At 49.2% G+C, this 15,340-nt stretch overlaps 2 protein-coding genes across 2 annotated transcripts; one reads left to right on the top strand and one right to left on the bottom strand.

Moving 5' to 3' along the window:
- The first annotated feature begins 2,404 nt into the window (after positions 1-2,404).
- On the top strand, positions 2,405-7,357 carry si:ch211-106h11.3 (CCN family member 1). Its single transcript, XM_056406251.1, has 5 exons — positions 2,405-2,593; positions 4,061-4,277; positions 4,938-5,381; positions 5,872-6,050; positions 7,041-7,357. Exons 1-5 carry the CDS (start codon positions 2,543-2,545, stop codon positions 7,344-7,346), a joined length of 1,197 nt encoding a protein of 398 aa, XP_056262226.1. The 5' UTR covers positions 2,405-2,542; the 3' UTR covers positions 7,347-7,357.
- A 2,993-nt stretch (positions 7,358-10,350) lies between these two features.
- Positions 10,351-14,785, bottom strand: ddx39ab (DEAD (Asp-Glu-Ala-Asp) box polypeptide 39Ab). Its single transcript, XM_056406250.1, has 10 exons — positions 14,700-14,785; positions 13,600-13,817; positions 13,270-13,397; positions 12,804-13,080; positions 12,570-12,688; positions 12,320-12,451; positions 11,807-11,916; positions 11,456-11,600; positions 11,116-11,263; positions 10,351-10,858 (listed from the first exon to the last, which is right to left on the bottom strand). Exons 2-10 carry the CDS (start codon positions 13,805-13,807, stop codon positions 10,842-10,844), a joined length of 1,284 nt encoding a protein of 427 aa, XP_056262225.1. The 5' UTR covers positions 13,808-13,817; positions 14,700-14,785; the 3' UTR covers positions 10,351-10,841.
- Between the last annotated feature and the right edge of the window lie 555 nt (positions 14,786-15,340).

Raw genomic sequence — 15,340 nt, 5'->3', positions numbered from 1 at the left:
GAGTTGACACGTTCGCCGTCAGCTTTCGGGAGGCCGTAAAGGTCATCGCTCGGGGGGGGGAAATCTCCCACGTGTCCACAGCATCGCCGAGAGCTAATGAAAGCCTCCACTCTGGTGTGTTGGAAAACCCTGCATGTTTGTTTATTATGTCTAGGGTGGAAGCCACCGAGAGACCAAAGTGGAAAAGGACACCGCTCTTTGATGAGTCAATGGAACCTTAAGATCAACACGAGAAGAAAACAACAACTTATTTCTCTCTCCATGTCGGGCTTGTTTACACGGGCCACGTTACATCACCTCCGCACACCGACAGAGAGAAGCGGTTTGTGTGGGAAGAGGATGGAAGTTTGGTGAATACCTCATATTTGCTCCCTGTGTATGGGCCTCTGTGTGCCCGGGAGCACATTCTATACGCAGCACACGCCGTGTGCTTTGGGTCAGCACAATCATCATCATTACGATTGAGCTTGAAAAATAGATATTAAAAAAAATAAAAATAAAAAAGCGTTGCTTAACAACAGCTATTCTGAAGGTATTTCCTGAATCCTCAAAGTTGGAGTCTGAATGACAAAAACCCATCTCAACAGTCGTTTGATGGGCTGTTATTCAATTGGGACGAAATCCCTTTGCAGACTTTTCTTCTCATCAGGTCAGAATCTGCGTTTATTTCACACTTTAGTTTGTGACCTGCAAGACTTACGATGTTCCTCAACTTTAACCGCGCTTTGTGTAAAGTGTTAATCAGCAAACGTTAGGATCAGGATGTTGCTGATGTTGTCAAATAGCAATATATTAAACAAATAAAACAAATACAATAATTTATTTTATTTAATAGCATTTACAACTGAAAGCTGCGACTGGAAAACTGTGTTGAAAAATATTTGTTATTGAGCAACAGACCCAGGTGGTTAGAAGATTCTGAAAACATCTTCAGGGCAGCGGTTAGTGTTGTTGAGCAACTGTCTGGGCTTCTCAAACATCAAGAGAGGCACAGAGCTGTGTGTGTGCGTGTGTGTATGTGTGTGTGTGTGTGTGTGGGGTGTGTGTGTGTGTGGGGGGGGGGGGGGGCTTTTGTACATGTGCATCAAGTGCCTTTGGAATGTGTTGCTGATATGCAATCAAGAGGATGCTTTCCAGAGGTGCGCACAGTTGTGTAATGTGCAGCACAAGAGGACTGAACGCACCATCATGTGACCATTTGCTGAAGTGCATGGTTGCTGATTTATAGAGGATAAAGGGGGGGGGGGGGGACATGTTCCCTCTTAGCACAAATAACCGCGTGACATCCCTCTGCTTAATGATACATTTTAGGGAAACTGCATTGGCAAAAACAACAGTTTACCCACCCACAATCCCTCTCTCACGGAACCTCTCCAGGCCACACACCTTAATGTAAGGTCTGGGAGCGCGTAGATGCGGAATACGTATTTAAGCCTCTCTCACACAGAGTATCAATGTGTGCGTCAGCCACCAGCTCAGCTAGTGCAGATGGCGGGTTTCCTGTGCGCGTGTCTGCGGGGACGTCGGGAAGATTATCCAGACGGCGCTCACGTCCGCTCTGCACTCTTCAATGAAAAAAAACAACTTCAAAACCAAAGTGGACAAAATTATCATCTGTTTACAAGGAAAGCTGTGTGTGTGCGTATGTGTGTGTGTGCGTATGTGTGTGTGTGTGTGTGTGTGTGCAGAGAGGTGGCCTGGGAACCGAGTAGGTAAAAGGGATGTGGGGGCTAAAGACAGGATATGGAGGTATGGAGGGAGGAAGAGAGAGCGACTAATTGCGCGGGTGATTATCATAATCATTATCCACATCACTATAACTCAATCATGCAGTCATAACCAGCTGCATGCATGTACTCTATCTGTCCAGCTCTCATCTAAAAGTATTGTTATAAAATAGGGGGGGGGGGGGGGGGATAAGGAAATTCCTAGCTGTTTTCCATGCCCAGCCATGGCCGTCCCGGAGTATTAATGTAGCACAGGCTAGCAGCTGTGTATATTTATTTTACTTTTCACAAAGCAGCGGCCTGGGACAGAGGAATGCGTGTGAAACGGACTTTAAAGCATCAAAAATATTATTTTCGCTCAAACATAAATAAATAAACACCCAGAAGCCAGGTCCTCTTTGGAATGTAGTAATTCTGAATTTTTATGAATGACTGCATTCATGCTTGGCCACGCCCCCTCCTCCCAGAACCATCAGCTCTCCCGTGTTGGAGCTCCAAGCCCCGCCCTCCGCCTCCCCTCCTCGTCGGGATACCTTGGCTGCGCGCCTGCCTCCTAATTGGTTGAAGGAGGGTCCGGGTGGGCGTGGTCTCCCTAAAAAGCACGGCGCTGATATAAAACTCAAGCCTCAAACTTTGATCGATGAAAATGTACCAAGTGATGAGAGAGATTCAGGGACCGTCGCGCGTGTCGGATTTAATCTCTGTGGACAAAAAGCTATTGTTTCTGAGCCGGTGGAGGATTTATTTTCCTGTGATCTAAATTATTATTATTATTTTTTCAAACATCTTCTCTTCTATGGGAACCATCTGACAACATGGAGATACTGCTATTATTCGCCGTGTTGCAAATGGTGACTGTCGCCTTGGTAAGTGCGTAAAAAATGTATTTTTCCGTCACCGTTTGTCGCTCTTTGTAAACACTGCGGGAATAAAGTCTCACGTGCAACAGCAGCGCGAGCGCATTCGAGTTCCACGCTGTCCCTAAAGCCCCCGTGTCAACATAATGGTCGAGAGATACCCGCCGGTCAGCTGCACAGCTGCATTAATTAACACTTAACGTATCCTTCCGCGACTGATGTCAGCGGTAATATGTGGCGTCTCACAAACTGGTGGTTCGGGGAACCCCGGAGGTCCCTGAGGGACGTCTCAGGGGTTCCGCGCCAAAGTAACGTTCAGGGTGCTCAGAAAACATCCTGTATTATACAAACACTCAAAGTCCTGCACTGAGAATGTCACTTATTTAAAAAGTATTATTGTCTAAATGTAGTGCCCATACTGAATATAAAGTGAATGTTGTTGTAATATTTTTGGAATATTGTTAACCGATGCATTCATGTATTTAATTGTACGGTTGTTGTACTGTTGTCAAGGTGATGTTGGGTAGTTTATTCTGTAATAATGCTTCATTGTGCTTCATAAGGGAACATTATGCGTTTAGTGTGTGAATCGGTGATCTATATAAAGTACCGTTGGTAACCGAAGCTGTCAAATTAAATCAAGTGGAGTAAGACGTACACTTGAGCAATATGTACTTAACTTTACACCCACCCTGTGTTCCCATTGCTCCACCTCCGTGTCCACAGCTTAGACCCTCACTAAAATCTGAATAGACTGATGAAACGTTCTTAAAAAAAGAAGAAAAAACACCCTTGTACACTGATATGCACATGAGCTTCCATCTCTCTGTGCGTCCATAATTACACCGCGGTAATATTAACCAACAGGGATACAGAGGGAGATAAAAATACTCTGCACACTACAAGTGTTGTGGGGCTTTTAGTGAGGGGATGTTTCGAGTACCGGGGTTAAAGCCAACAACACAGCGCTCAAAATGGACAGCCATTGTCAGCGCATTGCGTAATGTCACATCCTCCTCGCACACACACACAGGGGACACACAGGGGCCACCTGACGGCGGGCCTACCGGGAGCTGGCCCGGGTTCAGAGTCGGGAAAGGATCCCTTCAGGTGATCTGACTGTGGACAGCCAGACTGGCAGCTCCCTGTGATCTGAATACCTGCCTGGAGTTGTTGGAGTGGCTCGTGTGTGTGTGTGTGTGTGTGGGACTTTGGGGGCAGAGACCGTACCTTTCATCCCGGCTCGCGCGGCGAATGCCAAGCGGAAGGCGACAGAGGGTCACAGATATCCCTGCGGGGCTCGGGACAGTGCCGGGTATTCAGCAAATGTTTAAGCCTCGCACACTTTGTGGAATTTCTGTGATCTGCGTAACATGAGTCAAACTATTGTCCCGCTCGGCTCCTGTGCTCCCTCGCGTGGAACCCCGACGATGGGTAACTAAAGTGCTCGCTATGTCCCCCCCCCCCCCCATGTAGGTGACCGCCGGCTGCCCGGTGGCGTGTGAGTGTCCGGCGGCGGGGCCCGCTTCCTGTCCCCCCGGGGTCAGCTCGGTACCGGACGGCTGCGGCTGCTGCAAGGTGTGCGCCGCTCAGCTCAACCAGGATTGCCACGAGGGACGACCCTGCGACCACCACAAGGGCCTGGAGTGCAACTACGGCAACGATGTGGGCCGCACCCACGGCATCTGCAGGGGTGGGTAGCACATCGGTGGTGGTGGGAAAAGGCCCAGAAGAGAGAGGAGGGGGGGTTGGGTTTAGGTTGGGCGTCGGGGTTTTTGGGGTCTAGCTCGGGGTTGAGCGAGGGGATGTGTAACTTCAGGGTGGGGATGCTGGCTTCCGATCCAAGCGGCTGGGGTTTCTCTTTGATAAGGGGGGCGGGGGGGGGGGGGTTTGGGTTTGAAGCCCGTGCCACTTTTTTTTAAAACCCCCAAAAAAACTGAGCACCTTCACGAGCTGCGACTGAAACTCGGCCAACTCCGGGGATTTGTACAAGCAGTGCTGTGTGTACACAAACTGCGCAGCGGTATTTTATTTTCATGCGTGTTTTATTTGGGGGGTGTTTCTATATAAAGGGGAAGGTATCTGTGGAGGGAGGGGGTCGCACGGCTAGTCCCACTCGGGAGGGCGAAAGGGTAGGACGTTGTAAACGAGTCCAAATTCCTTTTTGGATCTAAGAATAGAGCTCGCTTCATAAATCTGGAGACGCTGTCCCTCGCCGCCCTCTTCTGAGCCACTTCCTGTTTGATCTTCACCTCCCGTCACTCAACTGTCTCACCAACACTTGACGTCTGAACACAAAATCGTCCTCCTTTTGACCGAACCGCCCTCGTCTTCTTCCTTTTTTCCCCCTCAGCAAAGGCGGAGGGCCGCTCGTGCGAGTACAACGGGCGGATTTACCAGAACGGCGAGGATTTCCACGCCGGCTGCAAACACCAGTGCACCTGCATCGACGGCGCGGTGGGCTGCCTGCCCCTCTGCCCCAGCAACGTGCCCCTGGCGTCGCCCTCCTGCCCCGCGCCGCAGCTGGTCAAGGTGCCGGGCCAATGCTGCCTCACCGTCGGCTGCCACGGGGGAACCGCGCTCGTGCCGCCGGAGCGCCGCCGCCGCCCCCAGCCGCCGGCCTACCCGCAGTACCGCTTCATCCCCTACCCGGCCTACCCCTTCCCGAAGCCCTACCCGAAACACTACCGCGAGCTGTACCCCTACAAACCCAAGCGGGAGAAGGACGCCCTGGGCAACGAGCTGGTGGAGGTGGGGCGCAAGTGGGCCAAGGCGCGTGGAAACAAGCACCTGGCCGGTGAGGGTGCCGCCGTGCCGCCTCACGGTCCCGTCTGTTTCCTCCGCGCAGTAAAGCATCGTGTTTACGTTTTAGCCATTTTAGCTCGTGTTGACACACAAACGGCCTCACTGTGAGCCTTTTCCTCTGCATCTACGTGTGTGTGTTTGTGTGTGTCAGCATTTATGTGAGGCTTGTTTTCCACTGGCTCCTTGCGCACCAGAGGTGCTCTCACACAGCACATACCTCTGTCACCCAGCTTTCCCCTCTCTGTAATCGCCCTCTCTATGCGTCAGTGTTGCCTGTTGCCCTGAATGAAGCTAGTGTGCTTCGCATCTCCGGACCTCTCCTTTCCCTCTCTCTCTCTCTCTCTCTCTCCCACTGGCCCTTCCCCCCCCACACCACCCCACGGCTTTACTTTTGCCGATGTCCGCTCCTCTTCCTCCGACTCTCCCGACGCTCCTCGCCCACTGTCCTCTCACGCGCCCTCTCCCGTTTCATCCCCTCACAGCCTGGCGGAAGGTGGGCGACCAGTGCGCGGTTCAGACGACTTCCTGGTCCCAGTGTTCCCGGAGCTGTGGCATGGCCGTGTCCTCCCGGGTCACCAACGACAACGCCCGTTGTAAGCTGATCAAGGAGACGCGCCTGTGCAACATCCGGCCCTGCAGATCCATGGCCATCCCCATCAAGGTGAGTCGGAGTGTGTGTGTGTGTGTTGTGTGTGTGGCGGAGGGCGGGATTTGTAAAGGGATGGATAGACGGCACCATGCTGAGTAGATTCAGCAAAGGATTGTTCATAAGGGGTCAGATTGGTATTAATACCCCCCCCGCCCACGCCCCGCCCCTGGATCTCCCCCTGGAGCCTTTTCTGGTCCATTGGTTCTATTCGCGGTTCTGTTGCCGTGTGGGAAACTTCCTCTGCAGGGTGACGGCGACGGAGCCGCTTTAAGACCACGGTTGGTTAGCTTAGCTTAGCTTAGCTTAGCACGACGAATGGAAACGGGGGGGGGAAACTGCTAGCTCGTCACCTCGGAAGCACGAAAGCGGTTTGTTTGAACCTAAAGTGTACAAAATGACATTTCGCCATTTTTTACAAGGGGGTTCACCTGCCGGACTATTTCTTGACCAAGGGGTGGGGCTGACTTCCGAGTCTCTGCTGGGTGCCTGGCAACTGCTTTGAGGCAGGAAGTAGCCATAGCACCGGATGCCGCGCTTTAGTCCCCATCTTTAGAATCCCAATGTATTTGTAAACCCACCCCCAAAAAAATCCAACATAACAAAAACTTAATTTCCATCAAACGCCAAACTTTTCACAGGCGTGACAAAGAACCCAGCCTTGTTTTGGTCTGCGGGGGTTTGGCGCTCGCCCACGACACGGCGGCGCTCGGCTCTCTGCGATTTGAAGAGCACTCTCTTCGCCCACCGCGTCGCTCTCTCGCCCTCCAAAACACTCTCGCCGCTGGTGTTTGCAGAGCTGCTGTGGGCGTTAACGTGTCGCTCCTCAACTCTGATGTTCCCCGTCTCTGTGATGAACTGCATCAACTTCAGTTTTTTTTCAAGTCGAAGTGCTCGAGTGATGAGTCATTCTATTTCAGCTGGAACCGATCAAAAGATGTTTACCTGCACGACAAATGTTGCACTGCTCTCACAACTGAATCCTCTCTCTCCGCCCGTCTGCAGAAAGGAAGGAAGTGCTCCCGCACCCACAAGGCGCCCGAGCCCCACCGCCTGTCCTACGCCGGCTGCAGGAGCACCCGCCTGTACCGGCCCAACTACTGCGGCGTGTGCCGGGACGGCCGCTGCTGCTCGCCGCGTCGCACGCGCACCGCCAGCGTGGCGTTCGCCTGCCCGGACGGCGAGCGCTTCAGCCGCGCCGTCATGTTCATCCAGTCGTGCAAGTGCAGCGACGAGTGCAACCACCTCAACGAGGCCGCCATGCCCCCTCAGCGGTGGCTCTACGGGGACACTCACAAGTTCATCGACTAGTGGGTGTCGCACACCCCCCACCCTCCCCTCCCCTCCATCCTCCTCCTCCTCCTCCTCCTCCTCCTCCCACACCCGACCTACACTCCCTCACAATAAAACTGAAGACATCCCCCCCCCTCATTTATAGAATAGCTGTCCTTTTAGTGTTTCTATAAGTAGACGCAAGCGGGGTGAACAAGTCGAATCGTCTCATCTGATGATTTGATTTGGGGAGGAGGAGGAATCTGACGGGAGCAAAGTGACCCGCCCCCTGCTTTAGTGTAGATGCAGAGTCGCTTCTGGCCTGGCCAGACTGCGACAAAAACGTTCCGCAAAAAGGTGGACGCAACCCGCCGCCATTTGTGCATCCATGCACCAAAAATGTCCCCTGAACTCTTTGAGACTTTAGTTGGGGACGCTGGAGCAAGGACACGCACACGCACACACACACCGAGCCTCAGGTTCGACGTTGTTTTGGAGCCAAATATGAAACATGCTGAAATGGTGCGTCCGATAAACGCAGATGAACCAAATGAAGACTTGACGGGCGAAGGAACTGTGACCTCGGATTGTCTCTCCCGGGAGTCTTCATGGTATTTATTCACTGGTATTTATTGTTGAGACAGACGCAAATGACACGGCGGGCTCGCCACCAGGGACTGGGCGGAGCTGCTATGTTTGGAGCACCAGTGTGGCTGAATGGTAAGAGGGGGGGGGGGGGGAAGACAACACACACACACAAAACAGCTGAGAGCTGTCAGCCACGAGAGGACTCTCACAGATCCGGGGGCTTGAACCCAGGGTCGCCTTGGAGGTCACGGAGGTCAGGAAGCTGCATCTGATGATGGACGACGGTAGAAGAGGAGTTATGTACTCGTGGGGGGGGGGAACCATAGTTGAACCCGAGGGGTCGTGGCTTCGTACGCATCCGTGTGGAACATGTGAATATGGTTGTTTACACAGCTGGACTCATCCCATGCCTTTGAGAAACTGAGGCATTTAGCAAGCACCAGAAGAACGAGCCTGGGATTCTGGCGCCGAGACGTCGGCCGCCCCCATTCCTGACCGGCCACTCGGCGAGAGGAGACCGGCCGCTTCTGAAAAATGTGCAAAAAGAAAAGCGGAGCGCGCTGACGTCAACATGTAATTTGTGAGTCGGCGGGGCAGAACCGCGGGCCTGTAATCGAGCGCGGGGAGTTTGTGCCTCTTCCATGTTTTCAGTGGCGGCGGCGGCTTCTGAGGAATGCCGCCAAAGGCCAGTCGAAGTCAAATGTCGGGGGGGCCGAGAGGAGCTCCTCGACTTCAGTAACGACCTCCTCCCTGGGGACATCTTACGAGGGGAATTCTGTGTTCAGTTTTCTGCTAGAGCCGTTTGCCATGATGCGTCTTACTTAACTGGGACTTGACAGCGCGGATTCACGACCTTTGACCTCATGGAAAGGTTACAACGAAGGGACTGAATACACATTTTTAATGAGTTATTCTAAATCATTTGACCGTTTCCTCATTGCAAAGATGTACCATTAAAAAAGAAAAGTGGGCGTAGACGTTTTTTTCTTTCTCTTCAGTTTGCTGTGAAACTATTTGTATTTTCTACCATCGTGGCTACAGTAGGCGTTACATCTTTTTAGCCTAACTTTACATGCGGTTGTATTGTAATGGTTCACCATGTTGTCATTTGCCTTTGTAGACGCTGTGGTTTTGGTACTGTATGTCTAGTTTTGTTAGAGGACACTATAGAGCAGCTATGTACAGATGCATCGTTACCTTTGTAGTTCTATCTGCTGTATCGAGGGCCAAACCTTTTAGTTATACTGAAGTAGTCCATGTTTAGTTTAGACTGAACAAAGCGGGGTTCAGGTCCTTTATGAGCGCTAAGTGCCAATTTCGAAAGCATGATTGTCTACTCGTGTACATTAACATCTGCAATAATAAAGTCATGCTTTTTAAAAGTCTCATAAAAAATGACGAAACGTGTCCATGCTTTCCTCGTGAATATTTGTTGTAAACTGTCTCGCACAAGCTGGGTTTGAATGAGTTCATTTTGCATTTTAAATAAAGACATGTTGCCCTCAGACTGAACCGTTTGAGATTATAGTGAGACGAGGAGAAAATGTGATGTGGTGATCTTCGCAATAAAACATCTTTGACGTGTTGAGTCTTGGCCAATCAGCGTTAAGATGCAGCGTCTTCACTGGAGAGTTGGGGTTAGATGTCAGGCCGCATCATCGACTGCGGCAACGTCACGGTGTATCGATACTAAAAAGACAAAGGGGCTTTCACCTCAAACACACATCTGTAGTTATGTAACTACAATTGCTCTGTTATGGAAGGAACCATGTATCATCGGTCAGATACGGACAAAAGGCTGACAGCCGTGTATAATCGATGCTACGAGGGCAACAAGTAAATTTCATTAATATCTTGCTGTACACTAAGGCTAATATTAAAGCCATTTAAGTGTTTAAAAAGCTTGGAAAAGTTGAAGTTTTATTTACCATTATAGATAAATATACCAGGAGTGTTTGTATATATTTGTGGTATTGTACCCTAGTTATGTTGGTATCGTGACATCAGCAGGTAGAGGCAGAAAAGACTCAAGGATAAGGCTCATGGCTAAGCAGCAGCCCCAAAACAATTATTTAACCATATTATATATAAAGAAAATTTATTTGTCATTAGGGCCCCGAGCACTGACGTAGTCAGAGGTAAGGACCCATTGTTCTTAATGTTTATTGCCGTACGCGTTTCGGCTTTGTATAATCGGATCATTTTATAACTGGTCGGTTCAGTTCTAAAAGTTTACGGCTTCATCAAACGATGTGGATTGTGGTGGAGACCCACAAAATAATCTGACTGCTAAACTATCCAGCAACTATGCCAACAGCATTACCAGCTGTACATTGGCTAATTAGCACAAAACAAGTACAGTACAATTATCTGATTGTAGTTTTGAGATTAGATCCTAAACAGACATTGAAGTGTTTCATTGTACGATGTGCTAACGACAATCTTAACGCACCACTAGGATTCCGAGTGATTTTGTTTATTGGAGGCATTTCAAGTGAAAATTCATAGAGCTGCCACGCGGGGCAAAACTGTACTTAAGTCATTTTAAAAAGACCAATTGTTGCAGTGGGGAAAAGACAAAACACCAAACCTGCTATACAAACTAGTTTGAACAATAAAAAGGGCTAAAAATCACTTCTACACGTTTTCCTGCCAAATTGACTGAATATGGAGGAGAGACGAAGCCTCGCAAGAGACCACAACAGTAAAAATGGCATTTTATAAAAAGTTTTAATTCCATTGAGCAAAAAAACAAAAACAACCCCCCCGCCAAACAAACAGTAAAAGACAAATAAAAATGGACCATACCCCTCCCCTCCCCCAAATAACTGACAATAAAAATAAAGGTTTGGTGAACATTGGGAACGAGCAGAGCTTTCAAATCAACGGTGAAACACGTCTCTTCCAAAGATCCCCGAAGAGGAGCCGTGGGCTGGGCTGGACGACTCATCTGGACTGCTCGACTAAACGGGAGAGAGGAGACACGAGATGAGCGCTTGAAAGACAGCCGATGCCAACGGTTCAGGTTCAACGTGTGCGGGCGGTTTCCATTTTAATGAGAATCAGTTACATGCAGCACCAAGATGACTAAAAGCTTGATTACAGCAGCTCATCGTCTTTAGCGGGAAAGATCGCCCTGGATTAAAAACGCTGTTTTGACGGCATCGTGCTTTCAGCCCATTTATCCACAAATTACAATGATTCTACACTGAGGGCTTACTGTAAGAGGAGATGTCGATCTCGACCGGCAGCTCGGCCACGTTGACCTCGAAGCGGTCCTGCACGTCGTTCAGCGTCTTGGCATCGGTCTCGTCCGACACAAAGGTTATGGCCAGGCCTTTTGTGCCAAAGCGACCGGCACGAGCGACCTGACGGGTGCAGAACAGGGCCAGAGTGAGTGGAGCGCCACATAACAAATATAACATTACACAATAAACAAATAACGTACAGTTTATGGCGCCACAATATTAAAAACAAAACTTTTAAATCAACTTCACAGAATGCAAACACTCAACGAAGAATCAAAAACAAGTGACGGCATATCCATCTGCAGTTCTCACCCTGTGCAAATAGGTGTCAGAATCTTCCGGCATGTCGTAGTTGAAGACGATGTTGACCCGCTCGATGTCCATTCCTCGGCCAAAGAGGTTGGTGGCCACCAGGATCCGCCGTTGGAAGTCCTTGAACTGCTGATAGCGAGACAGCCTGTGGAGTAAAAGGAGCCGTCAACACAGCTGCTGGAGGCATCGCTGGACTGCAGCTCCCTTCTTTGAAGGCAACGATGTGTCGAGTTAACTGATGAGGCCCCGCGCTCCATAAACATACTCCACATTCAGAGCTCAATGGAGCGTATGTTTACGAGAGCGGGCATATCAGTGGAGCTGTGTGTGTGCATGAGAGTCTCGCCTCACCTCTCCTCCTGAGCCATCCCCCTGTGGATGGCGATTGCAGGGAAATTCTGTTCCACCAGAAGCTGGGCCAGAGCGACGCAGCGCTGGACCGACTTGACAAAGATCACCACCTACAGGCGACGCAACGGTGTTAGTATGCGGCTGCTGAGGGTTCAGTCAGAGCCTGGAGCCAGGGATTTTAGAATTACAGTGGAAGTTATCGAGTTATGGGATACATTATAAATACGGGTTTTATTCAAGGGTACAGCTACGCAACTGGAGAGCAGGCGGGAACCGGGAAAATCAGCGTGGCAGCTCAATAAAAAGCACGGCAATTTAAATGTTGCATCTTGTTTCTTGTACAAAAATGGCTTATTGCGTCTCCACTGGCCAGCCGGACACACAACCCCCAGCAAAAAAACATGCATCCCTTTTCACAATGTTTTAAAAAACATGATAACGAGCAACAATTCAAGAGACGCAATATGCCATAGGTTACTGGCCGTGCGCCGAGCAATAGAGGCGTGGCTTTACCTGGTTGAACTCCAACACGTCAAGCAGGTCAAAGAGCTTGCGGTTCTTCTCGCTGTCCTTCAGCTTGCAGTAGTATTGTTGCAGGCCGTGGAGTGTCAGCTTTGTCTCGTCGTCCACAAATACTTCCATGGGCTGCATGGGACAAGACGCCAGAGGGACACGTTGGGTAAAGTTGTTGAGTTTCGGGTCACCGGCAAGTGGGAAAACGTGTCATATTCAAACGTGCTGATAAATCCTGACGAACACTTACATCCTGCATGAATTTGCGGCAGACTGGTCGAATCTCCTTGCTCAGAGTGGCACTGAACATCATGACCTGCTTCTCATGGGGCGTAATCTTGAAGATGTCCTGTACGTCACGCCTCATGTCTGGTTCACAGAGAGGTTGGATGGATACAAATTAATACAGAATTAAACGGGGTGCACAAACAGATACCCTAAAGCGGAATCAATGACAATCAAGACCCATTTAACCAAAAATCACCTAGCTGCTCCAACATTTTGTCGCATTCATCCAGGACAAAGTGCTTGACGTTCTTCAGGGCGAGGGTCTTATTGCGGATGAGAGCGAGGATGCGGCCCGGCGTTCCGACCACAATGTGAGGGCAGTTCTTCTTCAAGACATCCTCGTCCTTCTTTATGGCCATGCCACCAAAGAACACGGCCGCCTTGACCGAGGACATGTACTTGGAGAAACGCTCGTACTCCTTGCTGATTTGGAAGGCCAGCTCTCGCGTGTGGCACATGACTAATACAGACACCTTGAGGGGTGGACAGAAGAAGAGGCAGATTCAGATACGCACCTCATCAGTTTAATGCATTCGTGTATATTATTCAATGGGGGCTCTCTTAAGGTCAGCCACAAATTTGAAGTTGAATATACTGTCTTTCACACGTTTCCTTCAGTTAATCCAACACATAGACCTGGCGTGTTGACTGTGCGTACTGACCTGTCCATCAACAGGTTCAATCTGTTGCAGTGTGGCCAGCACAAACACTGCAGTCTTGCCCATACCAGACTTGGCTTGGCACAGGATGTCCATGCCCAGGATAGCTTGCGGGATGCATTCATGTTGAACTAAAGAAAACAAACACAAGAACATTTTAAGCCGGTGTATTTGTGTTTATCATTAGAACACGTATTTTAAGCTTTAAAAACAGTGTGCAGATTGTTATTTGCGTTGATGAAATACATATGGGCGGTTCATGTAACTTGTATACAGTAAGGGGCATGGCATTTAAAAACAATAGCTCATTCACACGAATGAAATGTCCCTCACCTTCAGACGGATGCTCAAAACCACAGTCGATGATGGCGCGGAGGAGCTCTGGTTTTAGCAGGAAATCTCTGAAGCCAGAGCTGTGGATGGAGACGTAGGAGCCCTTCACCTCCTTCTTTCCTGCTGGGGCGACAGTCTCTGGGGCTCCTTGGGGCTCTTCATCCTCTTCATAGTCGAGCAGCTCGTTGTCAACGTCATTCTCTGCCATTGTGTCTCGTCTAAAAACAGAAAGGGTTTTGCATTTAATCATCAGTTGTCTCCAACAATGGCTGATCGCTTTCTGCTCGGTTTAAAGGGAGGGGGGCTCTGAACTGTGCCCAGCTGTTGTTGCCACTCTTGCGTGTTTTAAAGTACATTCAGATAAGATCGTTGTGGAAAAAGTTGCGTTGATACGCATTGTTAAAATATTGGTGTGGGTAAACAGCGGTAACAATGAAGCTTAAACCAACTCCGACGTCGATGCTTTCAGTCCGCTAACCCCACTGAACGACGCGAGGCCATTGAATGAGCTCCGCTAGCTCGTTTAGCTACGGAGACGGTCCACATTTTAAAATACGTCGACACTACAGCCTTTGTAAACTAAATACTACAAATGTACACAACAGCAGCGCGCGCTGCACCGGTCAGCCGAAGCATCAGGGTGTAACGTTACTTTAGCCGACGCTAATCGTCCAAACCAGCGAGGTTTACAACACCGGGAAGCTATTGTGTTGCATAACCACGGCTAACGTGGCGAGCTAACGCGCTACACGACAGCAGACTAACGTCATTTAGATAATGGACTTCCGGCACCATACATTTCTCTTGAGAACTGAGCAGTTATCTTCTAAAAGATATTACGCTGAATATTAAACGGTCTAACTACACACTCTGAACACGATAAATACCAGGGAGGTGAGCGGGCTGGCAAAGCTAACGGATGCTAGCTCCCAAAACGCGAGTGGCTGAGCGACGCTGAGTTGAATGAAACAACGCAGGGAGCCGTTTCGTTTCAGACGAGATAATTTGTCGAAATACACTTAAGTGAGACTTCCTGGAGGCCAGTGGACGTTTAGAGAGCTCTCTCATCACAACAATGTAACATATTATTGGACTCTTACCGTGTCGGTGTTAGCTACGCGTCAATCAGAAGATCAAAACCGCATGGGGAGGCCTCGGTTCGTTTATACCAGTGACCGGACGTCCCGCCTCCGCTGAAACGCGTCGATATCATTGGTTGATTCCTACGACCGTCGACCTCGGCGGCCAGCGATTGGACAAAAAGTGTGTCGCAGTCCACTGCAGTATAAAAAAACGGGACACAGCAGAATGGATGGTAGAGACCTGTAGTAAAATAAATATTTGATAAATGTATTTGCACATTTTTTAAAATATATATATATATTATATATATAGTAAAACAATATATATAGTAAATATATATTGTGCACATATTCTAAAATAAATAAGTAAATATATGTTATTGTAGATAATAAGATAATCTCTCTCTCTCTCTCTCTCTCTATATATATAGATATATCTATATCTATATATATATATATATATCTTTATCCATTTATATATATCTCGAGTCACCGAGAGATGGAAAGAAAAGCGACACAGTTTATTATTTTTGTGGGGGGAGAAGGGGGGGGGGGGTAAAGTGTGGGTTTTGCTTAACTTTTATTTATTGAGGGAAAAAACGTGCTTTAAGGACAGAAGTGCATACAACTGCCTAAAACACGTCGGCGACGCACAGGTG

This window comes from Pseudoliparis swirei, chromosome 23 (assembly GCF_029220125.1).
Source record: "Pseudoliparis swirei isolate HS2019 ecotype Mariana Trench chromosome 23, NWPU_hadal_v1, whole genome shotgun sequence".
NCBI classification, from domain to species: Eukaryota; Metazoa; Chordata; class Actinopteri; order Perciformes; family Liparidae; genus Pseudoliparis; species Pseudoliparis swirei.
Note: the sequence above shows the minus strand (reverse complement) of the source record. Positions and strands in the feature narration are given on the sequence as shown.

Bases quoted from the DNA above. Each gene is read 5' to 3' on its own strand.
- si:ch211-106h11.3 (XM_056406251.1), top strand. From the start codon at position 2,543: ATGGAGATACTGCTATTATTCGCCGTGTTGCAAATGGTGACTGTCGCC. The intron at 4,278-4,937 runs GTGGGTAGCACA...TTTCCCCCTCAG, and splicing joins CACCCACGGCATCTGCAGGG to CAAAGGCGGAGGGCCGCTCG. The intron at 6,051-7,040 runs GTGAGTCGGAGT...GCCCGTCTGCAG, and splicing joins CCATGGCCATCCCCATCAAG to AAAGGAAGGAAGTGCTCCCG.
- ddx39ab (XM_056406250.1), bottom strand. From the start codon at position 13,807: ATGGCAGAGAATGACGTTGACAACGAGCTGCTCGACTATGAAGAGGAT. The intron at 13,081-13,269 runs GTCAGTACGCAC...CCACCCCTCAAG, and splicing joins TTGAACCTGTTGATGGACAG to GTGTCTGTATTAGTCATGTG. The intron at 11,264-11,455 runs GTGAGAACTGCA...TGCACCCGTCAG, and splicing joins CTGACACCTATTTGCACAGG to GTCGCTCGTGCCGGTCGCTT.